Source organism: Lissotriton vulgaris, chromosome 7 (genome assembly GCF_964263255.1).
Source record: "Lissotriton vulgaris chromosome 7, aLisVul1.2, whole genome shotgun sequence".
Lineage (NCBI taxonomy): Eukaryota > Metazoa > Chordata > Amphibia > Caudata > Salamandridae > Lissotriton > Lissotriton vulgaris.
In genome coordinates, this window is record NC_141695.1 from 1,680,798,162 (window position 1) to 1,680,817,670 (window position 19,509).

General features: G+C 48.3%; 1 protein-coding gene across 2 annotated transcripts in view; it reads right to left on the reverse strand.

Annotated features, from left to right (window-relative positions):
* SAMD10 (sterile alpha motif domain containing 10) overlaps positions 1–19,509 on the reverse strand; it is a 116,818-nt gene that overhangs the window by 65,204 nt on the left and 32,105 nt on the right. For both annotated transcript variants that reach the window (XM_086932787.1, XM_086932788.1), the window contains exon 2: positions 4,583–4,761. In XM_086932787.1, the coding sequence (XP_086788913.1) occupies positions 4,583–4,761 (179 nt within the window). The remainder of the gene's footprint in view (positions 1–4,582; positions 4,762–19,509) is intronic.

Here is a 19,509-nt window from a genome sequence, read left to right on the forward strand (position 1 = left end):
ATAGCACTGTGTAATGTTGAATCCTATGTCACTGCATTCGAACTGGTTTGCGCTAGAGGACACACCTGGGATAGGGGTGGGATTAAAGGGAGGTGGGGAGTAGTTTTGATTTTTTTCTTTGATAAATCTTGCTTAAGGGTTGCAGAAGAGCTCGTTGGATATTGACCAACAAGGAATCTCTGATTATTTGACCAGGTCCCATTTAGTGTCTATCTATAATGTTGCCTTATGAGAGACTCTTGAATATGTAAATGTAAATGTAAATTGATACTTGTATAGCGCACTACTCACCCGCAAGGGTCTCAAGGCGTTTGTACGAATACCGCTGTGGAACCCATCCTGGCTTTCCCTGTGAGGCGTCCACTCCTGGGCACCCCCAAGGTGGAGCCCAGGCATCCTTAGCATTGTGGGGGCCGTTGTGGAGATTAAGCAAGTTATTGCCCAGAGTTGCAGAGTGGGACTCCATGATTGGAATAGGCACCGAGGCGAGAATTATCAGGTCCGTGGAATCTTTGAGCCCAAGACCCGCTGAGGCGGGGAATTGAACCCTGGTCCCGGGCTAGACCTCGGCATCAGGGTCTGCCACTCTAACCATTGAGCCACACTTCTCCAATATGGAAATGTACTTGGGAATTGAGGAAGACCAGAGAACTACTGCTGACCTTTGACTCGTGTAATTGATTATGTTTTGTTTGAAAATGTAATAAAATATATATTTTTTTAAAAATTGTGAGCAAAAGAACGATGGGTTGGAATGCTACCCAGAGCGTTTGCCAGTAGTTGGACTTATTGCAAGCAGCTTCCCATCATCTTTTGTGTGTTTCATGTCCTGCTCTAAGTGGCATGGGCATGTCCAGACACGGGTTCTGTGCTCACTGTGTCACTGGAACCAGGCTATATCCGACTGATAGTTATGGGCAAAACCGGCCTGAGTTGATTGTGTTCCGGTTCAGGGAGAACCTGGCCTGGCAGTTCGGACTGGACTGTTCCCATAAGGAGTAGGGTCACGACTGATTTGCATATGCCAAACTGAGGTGGCATGGTGAGCAAAAGAACGACTCTTAATCCCTGGTCTTCCGCACTTTGAGGGATTACCCAGGGAGAAACTATATTTCTGATCCACTACTCGAGGCCTTCATTGTGCTTTGGCTTTCAAGTTTGAAACATCCAACTGGAGGATAAAATCTCCCATGCATGGTGGTGGGATGACTGCCTCTACACATACTACAGCCAGATTCCCAACTTATCAATTCCTGCTGTCCACTGTGCCCTGCAATTCCCTCTGCAACAAACAATGAATTGATGGAAGGAATGCTTGAATCTCAGCTACAGGTGATCACTCCGTGTGGCATTCCAGACCGTCGTTTTATACCCACTCTTCCACTCTAGTCAGAGACTAGCCAAATGCAAATCACTCTCGGTTCTTCTTCAAAGGGAGCAGTCGAGCCAAACTGCAGGGCAGATCCCCTCCAGTCGGGAACACAAGCAACCCCAGACTAGTATTGGCCTACTTTGGCCTCCTTCATGAGGTATAACTTGAATTTTGCGGTACAGTTAGCACGAAACACACGTCTGAGCATACCTGTCGCACCTAGGGCATTAATTACAACGAACAACAAAATGATGTGAGGAATGCTTGAATTAATCTCAAACACTCGTAATTTCTTGAGGACACCTTCAAGCCCATCATTGTTTGTTTTTACCCACAATGCCACTCAAGACAAAGACCAGCCATATGCTAATAAGTTTTGGTACAGCTACAGTTGGAACAGTCCAGCCTCGACTGTCATGTCTCGTCCCATCCAGTTGAAAGTAGAAGCACCCGGGTCTGCGTTTGTGAAGTGCAGCTTGAGTCCATTGGCACAGTGATCACAGAACCCACTTATGGGCACCATACTTAAGGTTTTCCTCATAGAAAAACATAATATGATGGTGGAATGCTTGAACTAAAGCATTTCACCTTTCATTTTTATTTTTTTACTAACCACAATCATGGCATGTAGGCAGTTGGAGGTCATCCACTTATTAAGGCATTTGGGATTTCATTCTTTTTGTGAAAAGATTGTCAGGTTAAGGTGTGTAGGGAGGCCATTTCCCCATTACCCTGCAATGGATAGAAGCATGTGCACGCGCACCATAGTGACTTACGTCATCCACTCAACTGGTGATAGTGGATGCTATGGATGCTAACTCAGGTTTCGTTCCCTCCCAATAAGCTAAGTACTAATTGCTTTAAATGCAGTACTAACTTGATACATATGGATCGGCTAGCAGGAGCTATGGCAGAGGAGCATCGCCCCACTGCTGCTACCCAGCAGAGGCAAAAGTGAAAAATAAAATGATAATGACAAAGTTTTATAATTATTTTATTTTTCACCATTGGCTCTACTGGGTAGCCGAGTCACATGGCAAGGCTGGGCCATCCTGAGCTTCAGGAGGAGGAGTTGTGGGCACTACTAAATGCGCCTGACAGTTTGGCTGCCCATCTTAGGCCGGTCAAACCGACATGCGCACTTGGCATTTCTTCACCCGGCTGTGTTGCACAACAGGTGGAGAACAGTCCCAGGCACATTCTGAGCGGCAAACCAGGCCACTGAGACCAATCCCAGTGCTTCTTTCATGCTGGGAATAGAATTGCCGTGTGCGTACAAGAAGGTTTTGGGTCCAAAACCCTGACCAGCCAGGACCTCAACAATTGCAAAAACAGAAAAGCATTTGGCTGGCCAGACTGCTTAGAATTACAATCAGAACCCACACAGCCAATGAGTGCTGCGTGGTCAAGCCTTTTTTTTAGCAAAACATTTATTATTACTTATAAAACAAATCTTCAAAGTTAATGGAAACGTGACATCAAAGGAAAACACACCGTCAAAACAGTTAAGTCACAAAACAAAAACAAGCAATTGTATACACCATGAATACAAAATATACAGACATGAATAATAAATCTTTATACATTAAATAGACACCAAGAAACAACTTAAAATTCCATACATACTATCCAAATCAATTGAAAAATCAAGAACATATAACATGAAGAATCAATACAAGAATAGAATTCCCAGCATGCGAGAAGCGCTGTGATTGGCATTTCGGAGCCTGCACAGTGTGCACCAGTCAAGGATATGGAGAGGAGCAAGACGGAGCGGACGCAGTGTCAGGGAATTCGTAATTTATTTATTTTTAAATGTTTTTCTTTGTTTTTTTATTTATGTATTCCAACCCCGTGCTGCAGCCCTACCACATCACACCAGGAGCAGCCGCCACTGGCTGCTAGTCCTACTCTTTCACCGGTTTCTGCCTTTACTTATATACAGTACACCCTTGGGGCCTGGGGAGTCTTTCTGAAAATGGGTGGCACTGTTAAGCATGCAAGAAGAGGTCCTGATTCCTTTTCTGCAAGTGGCACAAACTGGCACAGAATATAGGCATGCAGGTAAGTGCGGAGGAGCCCACAATCTTCTGTATTGCTGATGGTGTCGCTTGCCCCTGTCATTCTCTTTCAATTTTATGCTTCTAGTCTGTTACTGCCAATTTCTCATCTAGTATTCAAAGCTTTTTGACATTGGGATTGGTTAGAGAAATATTTTCTGAGCTTCTAAAAGCACAGTGTAGCAGATGATGTTTTCTTTTAAAATATTTACTTGCTGCACAGTTCATTCCAGGCTTCCGCGTACAAGACCGCGGATCGCTACGCCTCAGCGGCACATACTGCTAAAGCACTTAGAGTAAGCGTGGAGGGACTGCAGTAAGCTTTTTATTGTCTTGTGAGTGTCGTCTAATACACGTCCCCTGTGTCTCTCATTTATCATCAATTCTGTGCTATATTTTATTTAAAGGGCCAATTTTAAAGTCCATATTAAGAAAAGCATTTTCTGAATTTCCGCGAGTGTAGTGTAGTGTACAATGCCTTGTAATGATTGGATCTGTTGTTGAGCACTTTCAAATCATTATATGACTGTATCTTCTATTGAAAGCGTGTTCTTCTTCTTCCTGGCCTTGGTGGACTCCCAACCTTATTAAATCAAGCGGAATGTGCTCTTCTGCTGAGTAAACAAAGTTACTGTGAACTTTGGTTGTAACCAAGGCAGGTTCGGTGGACTCCCAACCTTCCCAGCAATGGCAGACTCATTGGCCATGGCCAGGCCAAGGGCGTAGCTTGGTCAGTAAGATTGTGGGGGTGTGAGCATCAGATTTTCTGACAGTCACGCTGGCATATAATGTTAAAATACATTATGCGACTTGAGGGGGCATGAGAGGGTCTTAATGGCAGTGGAAAGGGAGAGGAATGCGTATTGGTTGGGTACAAGTGAGGGAAAACACAATATTTTGTAAACTAACTTCATTTCTGAAGACTTTCACAACTGTGAGAACCAACCAGTGTGTGCATTTTTTTCTCTTGTATGTAAATATTTCTTGTGAAATCCGACATACACTTCCGCATACATGACTGAAAGCATCTGTACCCAACTATTTACTAGAAAATACATTTATTAGGGGGATGTAATACCCCAAACACCGCCACCCCGAAGCTATGCCCCTGGGCCAGGGTCATAGAAAGGAAACTCCTAGTGGAACTAACCTGTGGCACCTCGGTCCCTGGCTGCTGCAGGAGTTTGACGGTCCGGCCGCCTGCTGTCCTTTGACCTCGGCCATCATGCCAGGTGAGGCAGCTCCCCGCGTCTCTTCGAAGGCGGCAGTTTAGGTTCTCGGCTGACACTGTGTGTTCCAGAAGGTTCCGGCAGAAACTAATGTGAGCAACTGCGGAAGAAAAGGAAAGAAGACCTCCATTATATTCTGCAACTAATCACAGCCATTTCTATCCAAGTAGTCATTATCAGGGGCTTTGCTTAGTCAGGGGGATAAGAGGGTGCGAGATTGAGATTTATCAACAACTCTTTAGCATATCCAACTAAAAAGATAGTACAGTGAGCAAATTGATTGCTGGATGGAGCCTAATTATGAGGGAAGGTGGTTTTCTAAAAGACAGAGTTCTAAGGAGAGGTCTAAGGTGCCAGGGGAGGGTGAATATTATTCTGAAAGGAAACCAACATTCTTAAAGCCTCAGACCTGTTGAATCCTTGAAGAATTTGTTGCATAAAAGGAGCCTGAGGAAAGCTGTCAATAAATAAATAGATTAATGTTGAGTACATGATATACATACTGTGTGACCCGCACGTTAAGAGCTCCACTCTCCTTGAGGTTGCTCAGGAAGTTAAGTGCTTGCTGCAATGATTTTTGTATAATCTGTAGGTCACAGGCTCCTATGCCAGTAGGATAGCTTGATAAATAAATGATACTATACAATATCTGAAACACACTCTTATTTGTAGATGAATGTGCACTTGTGTAATGTAACTGGTGTTCATGCACTGCAGTTCAATACCCTTAGGTCCAGTTTCTGGTCATAACCTGCTTCCTCCAGCCCACAACCATCAGGGGTGTTGCTTGGTCAGTAAGAATGAGGGGGGTGAGTTTTATATTTTCCAAAATCGGACTGCATATAATTTTTCAATACATTATACGCAGGCTCGGACTGGCCGTAGCGGGCACCGGGCAATCCCCTGGTGCGCCGCACAGGCGGGGGCCGATTTTGGGCAGCATAGCTGCAAAATCGTCCCTGTAACAAAATCGCCAGAAAACCGGCCTTGGCAAAGAGTTTGGCGCCACCCCAACCCTCCCGCGGGGGAGGTGGGGGTGCCGAGCACTTTGCCAGGGCTGGTTTTGGTTCTCAGTCCGGCCCTGATTATACGACAAGCAGGGTGAATAAGAGGGGCCTATGGGGCAGTGAAACGGAAGAATACACATTGGTAGGAGTACTAAGAGAGAAACACAATCTTTTTTTAAATAAACAATATTTTGAGGACTTTCAAAACAGAGGAGAAAGTGTGAGTGTGTTTTTTTCTGTGCATGTAAACATCTATGATGAAATCTGACTGACATCTCACTGTACCTGACTGAAAGCACCTGCGCCCAACTGGTTATCAGAAAATACACTTATTGGGGGGGGTGTAACACCGCAAACAACCCCCCTTGAAGATATGCCCCTAACAACCATCCACCATGGAGTGACTAATGACCCCCCAAAACAACGGCAAAGGGCACTTTGTCAGTCTGCATAGGCCTCCCTTATATGCAGGCACCGAGGTCCCACCCCACCTTATCTGCACAACCTCCAGACACCATGATGATGGAATTAAGGAGTGCCATGCTCAGCTTTTAACCCTTGGCAACAATGACTCCTCAGATGGAAGGTTAGCGAACATGCCCCAAGTGAACGGGCAGGTGCACACCTTCCATTGCAGCAGCAGGTGCAGTGGCACCAGTGCCCTGGGGGAGTCCACTGAACCCTGAATATTGCTGTATCTTATAAACAATTCAAACAAAAGCCAGGGGGGGCATTTCCTTCCTTGCACCGAGGGACATTGGCTACGCTATTGTAAACCATCAATATGGAATTTAGACACGAATGAAGGCTGAGGCTATTGTACAGGGTGACGAGGCATCCTGAATTTGTGGCTGGGGGCTGGAGGAAGAGCAGAACAGAAGAATGGCGACGCACGTGGAACTCACGAGGCCAGGGCAGAGAGAGTGGAGGAGCCTCGTTCTGAGAGGTGCAGGGTTTCCCAGCATGCCTCGCGGCCCAGCCTGCGCCATCGAAGCCCTTTCATCCGTCCGGGGCTTTGTAAACCTCGCCGTGGAGACTTAGCGAGCAGCAGCACCCTGCCGCTGCAAGACAAATACCTGAGAGCAGCAATTACCGAGACCCCGGGCGCCTGCTCAACCCTCCCCCGCAGCTCCAGCCGCATTGTGCTCCAGCCCTCTGGGCGCCATTGACATGCAGAGAGCAGGCCGCGCGCGCCAACCGCTCAATGGCTTTCGAGGAACGCACCTGTGCCCTCGTGTTCCTTTCTCACGCGGTTATCTGCCGCCTGGCAGCATTTCAAAAAGTACACAATACTAGCAGTGGCAACACAAAACAAACGCGTTCCTGCTGTAACTTCCAGCTGACCCGTCACAAATTCTTTTGAATCCAACTGCTGGCGTAAATAATGGTACCATCTGTCATATAGGGACTGTCCCCCCCTTTTTTTTTTACATAACTCGAGTGACAAGGCCTCGAAAACATAAAATCACTTGGAATACTTTGTTTCATAGGTTCGGGATGTTGGATTTTCAACAAGTCTTATTTTTGGGGGGAGTTTTATATAGCGCTAACTCGATCCAAAGCCGGTATCAGAGCGCTTTACATGAGCACCAGTTGCGTTACTCTGTAGATTGATGCATTCATTTTTGTTAGGCACGGGGAGATTACGTGATTGCCCAGAATCACAGGATGTTGAGCGTCCCTAGCGAGACTCGAACCTGGTCCCCAAGCCTCGAGGTTGACCGCTCTGGCCCATATTAGAAGGCCAATGAAAACATGGAACTAGGTGCTATTTACAAATTTGAAACCCGCAGCTGCTGATTGACCGTGGAGGAAGCACTTCAGAAGGGGTTGATCCAGGTAACGTGGCCTCCTTACTCCTGCAAGTCCGCTCCCCCCAGATGCTGTTGGAGAACAGGAAAAGTTTGTAGTTCCCGAGGGTTTCTTGACCTATTTTCTAAGCAGACACCATTTTAGGTGTGGCCACTGATCTTGCTTGCATTTTATTTTTTTCGTTAGCTTGTTCACATAGTTGGGCTTGCTGAAATGCTGAAGAGCCGTCACTGCAAAAATAATAGATTATTGAAAAGTTTCCTCTTGGTAGCCTTTGACGTCAAATTTTTCGACATCTGTTGTACCGATATGGAGATAGGTGCAGTGAGTGTCAGTTACATTGTGTACCTGGCTATTGGTGTAAGGATTCTCTTGGTTGTAGTTGCAATTTTATATAATCATTAGGACCGGCCCTTGGTTTTCCAATTGGATATCCAAAGATCAGTGTAAAAGAATCACATATTTAGCAACTTGATCAAGCGTAAACCATGCGAAACTTGTCATTTGGAATTTTAATCGAAGATGAATCAAAATCAGGCCATAGGGAACGCATCCACTTGCTTGGACCTCTCGCTCTTGGTCCTCTATTTATTTCAGATCGAGTTCGAAATTCTGCCCTATAACCAATAACGCGCAGAAACATCTCCCTTCAGTAACACTTTAAATTTCACCAACCAACCCAGATGAGACTGTAATTGTTTAATCCTACAAACTGAATCGCAGAGGCGAGCGCATTGTGATCGCCGTAGGTCAACATTAGGACAACCTGCTGTCACATACAAGACAAAACCCCAACCCTGTTGTGTTATGTTATTGGTATCTGTATAGGAGGTTTGCAGCTTTTGTGGTCTCTTTGCATTTGTGGGCTGCACAGGTCTGCTTTGCCGCATAGGTATGGGCTATCTAGAATGTGCATTAATGCAAGATTGGGTTATGTGGGGATGCATTGCCGCATACGTTTAAGAGGGTCGTAGACGAAAGGGGCCATAGGATGCTAGCTAACAGGTGCAAGACTTGTCATTGCTAGTTGGTTTGGAGGCGGGCATGCTGCTGTAGGTAGGGTAAGGCGACAAAAGAGCAAAAAAACAAGCCAGGGACAGTAAGGTATATACGCATGATGTGAAAGCAGCATGTTTCAGGAGCGTTTGTCTTTGATGCTTTAGCGGAAGTAGACAAACCGGTAAAGCATTGGGAAGCATAGGGCATGCGTGTAGTGACAAGGCAGTGCAAGCAGCATGCATGTTAACGTGGATGATGGGAACAACTGTGCACTGTGGCCTTCTTTCTAACCCCATGTAAGTGTGCAAACTTTGGTTGACCGCAGCTGTGCTGTGAATTTTTTTCCACTATACCTACTTTTTCACTAAATTTAGGATGATACTGACAGTGGGTTGAGTTTGTTTGAGTCCGCAGGTCATTACCTTCAGTATGCAGGCCTTGTTAACTACTTTGTGGGTTTATTTCCTTTAAAGTCTCTTAGTCACAAAGGTTGAGTTTGCATTTTACTCTCTTTTTCTGCACATAATAGTGTCTTGCTGCGCTTTTGAGCCTGTCCATGTCCAACTCTGTCAGCGTTCGTGATCTTGGTGACTTGTCCCCTTACCGCCTGTGTATATTCTGTCCAGTGTCCGTGTTCCTGTCTTTTGTACTTCTACGCCAGTGTGTTCATTATTCCACTATTGGGGGGAGTTAATTGTCCCAGGTCAGTCTGTATAATTGTATTCTCTCAGCCTGTGTCTATGTCTTTTCTGTCCTGGTGTCTTTGTGCTCCTTTCTCATTTTCGCTGTGAATTCTGTCCCAGAGCCTGAATAATTCCTATATTTCCATACAAATCTTCATGTACTCATTGGGCATCCCTTCCCCTACTGACGATTGTACCAACCTGCCAGTGCTTCCCGCGCGCATCCTTCATGTACAGTAGGTCTTGCTATCACAGTGTCTGCTGTTCCACTAATTGCCTATTCCCTTTGTTCCCATGACCTACATTGGTCTCAGCAAGGATTGCAACAAGAACTACTAGCACAGATTTGTGTTTTATTTTATTTTGGATTTATGTAAATCGCTTTTAATCGCCTTGCAGTAGACACAGAGCAATTTTATTGTCTATTTTTAGGTATGAAATGAATATTACTGACATTTGACTTTGATTCTTTTATGGTGATTTTGTTTACTGAACAAAGATTTATTGAATTGAATTGGGCCTTTCAGTAGACCCAGGGTGTTTTCCGTCATAGGTACATATAAGTGGAGAAGTGTGGCTCACTGGTTAGAGGAGGCAGACCTGGAAGCAGAGGTCAGCCCGGGACCAGGGTTCGATTCCCGGCTCGGCAGGGTCTTGAGTCCTAAAATGTCCATGGACTCGACAATTCTCGCCTCGTGCCTATTCGATTCACGGGTTCACACTCTGCGACTCTGGGCAATAGCTTGCTTAATCTTCACAACGGCCCCTCGCGCCGGGATGCCTGGCTTTCACCTTGCAGATACCCTGCCGGGGTTATCTCACAGGGGAATACCAGGTCGGGTTCCCTAAGCAAGCGCTTAGAAACCGCTCGGTGATTTGCGCTATATAAATTCCTGTACATTTACATAAGGGTGGCGAATTGCAATTTGGGGCATTTGCAAGAAACAGTTGATGGGGAACCAGACGATTATCAGGAAAGGACTGTACTCGCCATGGAATGCGCCCCTGAAGAGATGATGAAGAAGAGCAGGAGTCCAGAGAACCTGGATGATACCTTGGGGCTCCAAACTTGGTCCTCGTCAAGCCCCAAACAGTGCTGAATTGTGCCGCAAGGATTCTCATGGGGACTCTGAACCGGCAGTCTGCAACACCGGCCATGAAATCCCTTCATTGGCTCCCGGTATGGTGTAGAGTTTACTTCAAGGCCTTATGCATTTCCCATAAGATGATAGGAGGAAAAGGACCTGCTATAATTTCATCGTTGGTCCAGCGCTATCGAGCGAATAGGACGCTGCGCTTTGACCGCCACACCTGGCCGTTGTCCCCAGAATTAAGAAGGCCAGAAGGTGTGGCCGGCTATTCTGGTACAACGCAGCCAAATTATGGAATTCCCTCCCTCTTTATTTAAGAAAGGAACCCACTCACATGGCCTTTCGTAAGCTGCTGAAAACATGGATTTTTCCTTAGTGATTTTTAAGGCTTCCGCTTTACCGCTTCAGCGCTTGGATGCCTCCGGGTAGCTGCGCGCTCTACAAGTGCTGCTTCATTCATTCATTCATGAAGGCCAGAGAGACATCTTCGGGGCTGCACTGGGATATAGGCGCCGTTGTCAGTATAAAACCTGTGATGGGTCTGTTTGCGGACACTGAACCCTGGATGGCCACTTTTATGAGCACATTCATGGACGTGGACATGTTTACTGGGGCACGGATATTGATCACATCAATGTCTTATTACCGCTGGGCACAACTACCCTCAGCATACGAGCCCACGCACGATCACCCGGATGGACATTTTTACTGCTGCAGTAATTCTGGCCGAAATGACCACTGTCACCATCACTCTCGGCCGTATTGTCTCTGGTACAGTAACTTTTAATGCCAGAGCTCACAATATAAATCAGATGGAACTGTTCCCTGCCACAAAATTGGGCTGAGCCGGCCCAGTGACACAATCCGCAAGTGGTGTGCATCTGTTGATCTGTGTGTTTCATGTCTGAGTGTGTGTCTTTGTGTCCAAGTGCACACAACAGCCTGTCTCACAGATGGGGTGTTTATGGGCCCAGAGTCTGCCCATTCCCCGTCTGTACACGAGTATCTCTGTCCTGGTGTACGTCTGTCCATGAGTATACCTGTCCTGGTGTACGTCTGTCCATGAGTATCCCTGTCCTGGTGTACGTCTGTACACGAGTATTCCTGCCCTGGTGTACGTCTATCCAGGAGTATCTCTGTCCTGGTGTACGTCTGTCCATGAGTATCCCTGTCCTGGTGTATGTCTGTACACAAATATCCCTGTCCTGGTGTACGTCTGTCCAGAAGTATCCCTATCCTGGTGTATGTCTGTCCATGAGTATACCTGTCCTGGTGTATGTCTGTACACAAGTATCCCTGTCCTGGTGTATTCCTGTTCTGGTGTACGTCTGTACACGAGTATCCCTGTCCTGCTGTACCTCTGTACATGAGTATACCTATCCTGGTGTACCTCTGCCCAGGAGTATCCCTGTCCTGGTGTATGTCTGTCCAGGAGTATACCTGTCCTGGTGTATGTCTGTCCAGGAGTATCCCTATCCTGGTATACCTCTGTCCAGGAGAATCCCTGTCCTGGTGTATGTCTGTCCAGGAGTATACCTGTCCTGGTGTATGTCTGTCCAGGAGTATCCCTGTCCTGGTGTACGTCTGTCCAGGAGTATCCCTGTCCTGGTGTACGATTGTCCATGAGTATCCCTGTCCTGGTGTACGTCTGTCCAGGAGTATCCCTGTCCTGGTGTATGATTGTCCATGAGTATCCCTGTCCTGGTGTATGTCTCTCCATGAGTACACCTGTCCTGGTGTACGTCTGTACACAAGTAGCCCTCTCCTGGTGTACCTCTGTCCAGGAGTATCCCTGTCCTGCTGTACGTCTGTCCATCAGTACACCTGTCCTGGTGTACGTCTGTTCATGAATATCCCTGTAGTGGTGTACGTTTATCCATGAGTATCCCTGTCCTGGTGTACGTCTGCCCACGAGCATCCCTGTCCTGCTGTACATCTGTCCATGAGTATCCATGTCCTGGTGTGCATCTGTTCATGAGCATCTCTCTCCTGGTGTACGTCTGTCCATGAGTATCAATGTCCTGGTGTACATCTGTCTTGGAGTATCCCTGTCCTGGTGTACGTCTGTCCATGAGTCTCCATGTCCTGGTGTACGTCTGTCCATGAGTATCTCTGTCCTGGTGTATGTCTGTCCATGATTGTCCCTTTGCTGGTGTACATCTGTCCATGAGTATCCCTGCCCTGGTGTACATCTGTCCATGAGTATCCCTGCCCTGGTGTACATCTGTCCATGAGTGTTCCTGGCCTGGTGCACGTCTGTCCATGAGTATCCCTGCCCTGGTGTACACCTGTCCAAGAGCATCCCCGTCCTGATGTATGTCTGTCCATGAGTGTCCCTGTCCTGGTGTAAGTCTGTCCATGAGTGTCCCTGTCCTGGTGTACATCTGTCCTTGAGTATCCCTGGCCTGGTGCACGTCTGTCCATGAGTATCCCTGCCCTGGTGTACATCTGTCTATGAGTATCCCTGCCTGGTGTACGTCTGTCCATGAGTATCCCTGTCCTGGTGTCAGTCTGTCCATGAGTATCCATGTCCTGGTGTACCTCTGTCCAGGAGTATCCCTGTCCTGCTGTACGTCTGTCCATCAGTACACCTGTCCTGGTGTACGTCTGTTCATGAATATCCCTGTAGTGGTGTACGTTTATCCATGAGTATCTCTGCCCTGGTGTACATCCGTCCATGAGTATCCCTGCCTGGTGTACGTCTGTCCATGAGTATCCCTGTCCTGGTGTCAGTCTGTCCATGAGTATCCATGTCCTGGTGTCCGTCTGTCCATGAGTATCCCTGTCCTGGTGTTCGTCTGTCCATAAGTATCTAGGGTGACCAACCGTCCATAAATTTCACGGACCGTCCGTAATTTGCGTCTCACGTCCGTAGTCCGTGAGGATCCCTTTTACGGACGCCTTTTGGCCGTAATTTTGGCCATTGCAGGGAGCAGCGCTGCTCCCCTGTGAGAGGCCTCATCCCCCCCTGATGGGGCTGCTTTGCACTCCTCCTCCCACCTGCCCATTGTCATTCTGTATGCCGGCTAATTGCCACATACAGAACGACAATGGGGCAGTCTGAGGTGTTAAAGCATGTAGTGGCCTCCTCCTGGCTCAGGGTACAGCAGGGCAATATGTTAGATAAAAGGTAAAACGCCAATGCTGCAATGTTAGAGAACCGTTTATTTAAAGAAGCCTGTAAAACAAGTTAAAAAGAACGTATTATCATTCTTTCACTGTCTCATCATTTTAGAACTGAAGTATTTTCGATATTATATTCAACAAAGCCATGGTTGCTGCTTTTTTATTTTAAGCAAATAACCATTGACAAAGCCAATAGTCCTGGCTTGTTGTTGGTGTAATAATACTTGCTGTATTATATATCTGGATGCAATAACAGAAACAACATAATACCAGTCGTGCGGAACACTATGCTAAGCACAGATTTTTAGCGTCAGTGTTTTAAACCATGCCCTTAATTACATCGAACACCCCCCTTTGAAGAGACCCCACAGTTTTTTAACACCACTTAACACCATGCGCGCTAGCGGAATTCCGCTCGCACGCTGGGTTTTGCGAAAACGCACTTTACGTGACGAGCTGGGCTCGTCATCAGCGTGCGAGGAGGCTACGCCATGACGAGCCCAGCTCGTCATCAGCGTCGAAGGGGTTAAAGCCCTGGAATCAACACCATGTACAGTCACCTCACATCCTGGCACTGTGCATCATGCATGACTCATGACTTCTACGTTTTCAGATTGCCTATGTGCAGGGGCATAGTGAACCCTCCCCCATCCCAACCCTTGCTTTACGAACTACAGCACAGTAACGTTCTTGATGGGCCTCTTCTGTCTGCAACTCTGCAGACAAAGGCTCAGCTCATAATGTGAATTGGTGGGTGAGTAAATAAGTAAAGGAATGTGTGAATGGCTGGATGGATTAGTGAAAGAATGAATGGATGAATGAAAGGTTCAATGGATAAGACCTGTGGTTCCCAAACTGTGCGCCGCGGCGCCCTGGTGCGCCGTGAAGGGAAGCTCGGGGCGCCGCGCACGATGTGGGAAAGGAAGTGTTCCCACTAAGAATGTGTCACTTTCGCCCCCCCCCCCCCCCCGCCTCCGTGATGAATAGGGTGCTCTGCCCCTAGTCTCTGCCTTTCTGAAACAGAGCATCACGGCGGCGAGGGGGGGTTGAGGGGGGGGGGGGGGTGCACAAACAGCGCACCCAGGACTCGGCTGTCACCTTATTATTAAGGGATTTTGTTTCACCTCTGCCTGTCCTGAGGATTGCTTTCATGATTGTCTTTACAATTTCTCATTCCCTCCAGGTGGTTTAAAGAACAACAAGGCGTCTACTCGCCCTTTCACATTTAGGCAGCAACGATCTGTGTCCTTCCCATTAATACACAGCAATGCCATGAATTTACGGGTGGGAAAATGGGAATAAACTGCTCTATTTAAGTATAAAAAGAGTGGACATAGAAAACAATCCTGCTACATAAAAACGGAACCTCTACTGCCTGTGGGTCTTCACACTGCAGCAGACTTTCAATTGTAAACAACACACATTCTGCAATATTGTTTTATGTACCCGGGTACATACACCATGGCTCACCTGCATTGTTTGCTTATAGTTCTTTACAGCAGGGCCGGCTTTAGCGCTGGTGTGCCTAGTGCAACAATCATTCATGGCGCCCCCATTTTCAAATTCATGTGCAACGTTGTACCGAGTCCATTATCAGGCAGAAAAATCACATTATTGATGACATATATTTTGGATTCTTTAAACGGTGGAATAATTTAATGATTGGGAGAGAGAGGGTGTTCGTGTGCTGCTTAATAAACCTGTGGCGGTATCCCAGTGTTCTCTCTGGAAGCACAGATACGCATAAAATGACTGTCTTTAACCTCCATTGGGTGGGTGGGTGCAGGGTCAGGGTCCTGGTGGAGAGCATTGGGTGGGTGGGTGCAGGGTCAGGGGCCTGCTGGAGAGCGTTGGGTGGGTGGGTGCAGGGTCAGGTCCTTGTGGAGAGCATTGGGTGGGTGGGTCAGGCACCTGGTGGGGAGCGTTGGGTGGGTGGGTGCAGGGTGAGAGGCCTGGTGGGGAGCGTTGGGTGGGTGGGTGCAGGGTCAGGGTCCTGGTGGAGAGCATTGGGTGGGTGGGTGGGTGCAGGGTCAGGGGCCTGCTGGAGAGCGTTGGGTGGGTGGGTGCAGGGTCAGGTCCTTGTGGAGAGCATTGGGTGGGTGGGTCAGGGACCTGGTGGGGAGCGTTGGGTGGGTGGGAGCAGGGTGAGAGGCCTGGTGGGGAGCGTTGGGTGGGTGGGTGCAGGGTCAGCGTCCCGGTGGAGCGCATTGGGTTGGTGGGTGCAGGGTCAGGGGCCTGCTGGAGAGCGTTGGGTGGGTGGGTGCAGGGTCAGGTCCTTGTGGAGAGCATTGGGTGGGTGGGTCAGGGACCTGGTGGGGAGCGTTGGGTGGGTGGGTGCAGGGTGAGAGGCCTGGTGGGGAGCGTTGGGTGGGTGGGGGCAGTGTCAGGGTCCTGGTGTAGTGCGTTGGGTGGGTGGGTTCAGGGTTAGGGGCCTGGTGGAGAGCGTAGGGTGGGTGCAGGGTCAGGGGTCTGGTGGAGAGCGTGGGTGGGTGCGGGGTCAGGGGCCTGGTGGAGTGCGTTGGGTGGGCGCCTTATGCCCTGATGCAGCCGCACTCTGCCAGCTTCTGTCTTTGCCTCACTCCTCGTTGAGGGGTCGTCACTCGTGACTGCTGCTTGTTGGAGAGTGTGAGGGAAGAAGGGTGCAAGGCAGAGGGGAGAAGGGTGCAAAGCAGAGGGGAGAAGGGTGCAAGGCAGAGGGCAGAAGGGTGGAAGGCAGAGGGGAGGAGGGTGCAAGGCAGAGGGGAGAAGGGTGCAAGGCAGAGGGGAGAAGGGTGCAAGGCAGAGGGGAGAAGGGTGCAAGTCAGAGGGGAGAAGGGTGCAAGTCAGAGGGGAGACGGGTGCAAGGCAGAGGGGAGAAGGGTGCAAGGCAGAGGGGAGAAGGGTACAAGGGGAAGGGGGAGAAGGGTGCAAGGTGGAGGGGGAGAAGGGTGTAAGGCAGAGGGGGAAAGGGTGCAAGGGGAATGGTGATGAAGTTAAAAATGTGCCCCTCCCCCACCGAAAACATTTCTGCGGATACCCATGATCAGAGCCCACCTCACGTAAACTTCTTGTAACGCCACAGAGCTCCTTGAGCCTTTCTCTAGCCTGGTTACTTTTAGTGGGAGTGCTTTATACTACTCTATGTATGCATTGAGATGTACTTTATAAGATATTTGTGATTGCAAATAAAGATTTATGACAGTGATGGCGGCTCTCTGATTCCTTCATCACGTCTAGGCTTGATTCTTCATGTAGACCAGTGGTTCCCAAAGGGTGCGTCGCGGCACCCCGGTGCGCGGGTTAAAAAAGGGTGGGGAGCCACGGCCAACTGCCAATTAGGTCAAGGGAGCCACAGGTCAAAAAAGTTTGGGAACCACTGGATAAGACAATAAAAGAAAGGATGGATGAGTGAATGAGTGTAAGTATTGATGAGAGAAAAGGTAAATAGATGGATGTATGGGTGGAAGGGTAGATGGATGGGTAAAAGGGTGTTTGAAAGGATGGATGGATGGATGAGTGAAAGGGTAGATGATGGGCAAGTTAATGGGTGGATGGATGAGTGAAAGAATTGATGAATTGATAACTGAAAGGGTGAAGGGGTGGATGTAAGGACTGATGAGTGAGTGAAAGTGGTAGATAGACAAAAGGATGGATGGATGAGTGAAGACATGAAAGGGGGGCTATATGAGAGAACGAATGGATGAATAATAGGGTCAATGGATGGATTCATGAATGGATGAGTAGGTGGGTGGAAAGATGGATGGATAAGTGATAGGGGAATGGAGAGAGAAAGGGAGGATGAATGACAAAGGGTTAATGGGTGGAAGGATAAGTGACTGGATGGATGAGTAAGTGAAAGGATGGCACGTGGATCACTCAGGCTCTTGATACCTTGATCCCGGCCAGATGTTTCAAAGCTCGCACCCATACAGCTAGCCCTTGGTATAACTCCGAATTAGCAAGCCTGAAAAAGGAATGCAAAAAGGCAGAGAGGGCATGGAGGAAAAACTACGATGTCAATCTAAAACTAGACTATGTCATGCTCCAAAAAACCTACCATCGTAAGATCTGCAGAATAAGGGCGGCATATTATGCCAAGGAAATTAATAACAGCTTTAACACCTCGAAAGCTGTATTTAAAATCTTGAAAGATCTCACCGCAAAGAAAACTGTTAACACCACTATCACTTCCCCCGACCTCTGTAATAACATGGCCAATTTCTTCACCAACAAGATCTTGAAAATCTACGACTCCTTTCCCAAAGGCCCGCAGCCAGTTGCCATCTTTGATCCTACTAGGCCCTCTCTCTCCTCTTTTCCCACGCTTGAGCGAGAGAGTTTCCAAAAAATCTGCAAAAAGATTAAATCAGGCTCTCCGGCAGATCCCCTTAAACCGGATACCTTCTGCGAAGCCCATGAATCAATCACTGAGCACATCCGAGAAATCATCAATCGGTCCCTTCTGACCGCTAAAGTTCCCTCCAAGTGGAAGCAGGCCTGGGTTTCTCCCATTCTAAAAAAACCCACTCTAGACCCCTCGCTTCCTGAGAACTTTAGACCTATCTCCCTGCTCCCCTGGCCTGCCAAAATTATCGAGGCACACGTCAACAATATTCTGACAGATTTCCTCCTTACCAATAACATCTTGGATGACTCTCAACACGGGTTTAGAGCCGGTCATAGCACCGAGACCGCCTTGCTCAGTGTTTCAGAGGACCTCCGTACCATCCTTGACACCGAAGGCACGGCAGCACTGGTCCTGTTGGACCTTAGTGCTGCCTTTGACACGGTGTCACACGAGGTCCTCTTGTCGAGATTGGAGGAGATTGGGATCACAGGGTCAGCTCTGGGATGGTTTAGAGACTTCCTTTTCAACAGGTCTTTTAGAGTCTCTACCCCTCCTTACATCTCTGAGGAACATCACATTGGACAGGGAGTGCCGCAAGGCTCTTCCCTGAGCCCCACCCTGTTCAATGTATATGTCCGCCCCCTGGCAGAGGTAGCTAGAAGAAATGGACTTGCCCTGGTTTCCTACGCCGACGATACCCAGTTGGTGGTGTCACTTAATGACAACAGTGGTCTGGAGGCTCAACACTTCAAACAGACACTCACTGACATCACCAACTGGATGACGGCGAATTTTCTTCAACTAAATGCCGGGAAAACGGAGATTCTCCTTCTGGGCAAAAACACTTCGTCCTGGGGTGACAACTGGTGGCCGGATGTGCTAGGCTCTCCCCCTACGCCTAAGGAATGTGTCAAAAACCTGGGAGTTTGGGTGGACTCTGCTTTAAAGTTCACGCACCACACCAAAAAAGTTGCCGCCACATGCTTTGGCGTCTTGCGTAACATCAGGCCCATTCTGAAGTTCTTTGACTGCCGCACTCGCCAACTTATCGTCCAGGCGACCATTCTCTCCAGACTGGACTATGCGAGCTCCCTTCTATTGGGAGCTAATCTAGCTGAAATCACTAGATTGCAAAGAGTTCAGAATGCGGCCGCCAGGGCTCTGGTTGGTCTCCCGCGCCATTCCTCTATATCGGGAACCTTGAAGAAACTGCACTGGCTCCCGGTGGGCAAAAGGGTCCAGTTCAAAGCATTGTGCCTCACTTTCAAAATCCTTAAAACCTCCTCCCCCCCAATGCTTCGCCCACTCCTGTCAGAGTACATCCCTAGGAGATCGCTCCGGTCAGAGGGGCAGCATCTTGCGATCATTCCCCGCACCAGACTGGCCAGAGTGGGCGGCCGCTCTTTCAGTTTCCTAGCGGCCAAGCTATGGAATAGTCTCCCTGAAGCTATCCGCGGGATACAGGATCTCCTAGTCTTCAGAAAGGCTATCAAAACACACCTCTTTCAACAATAGTTTCATCCTTAGCGTCTCCACCTCACTGTACACTGTCCTTCCGCAGCGCCGGGACGCCCCTTTGCTGAGGCAGCCGTGCGCTATACAAATCACCATAGCATAGCATAGCATAGGTGAAAGGGTAAATGGCTGGATAGATGAGTGAATAGAGGGTTGGGTAGAAGAGTGGATGGATGACTGTACGGATGGATGGGGTGAAAGGGTGGGAGGATTAATAATGGATGGATGAGTGAAAGGGTGGATGGAGGGATGGATGAGTGAAATGATGGATGGAAGGATACATGGTGG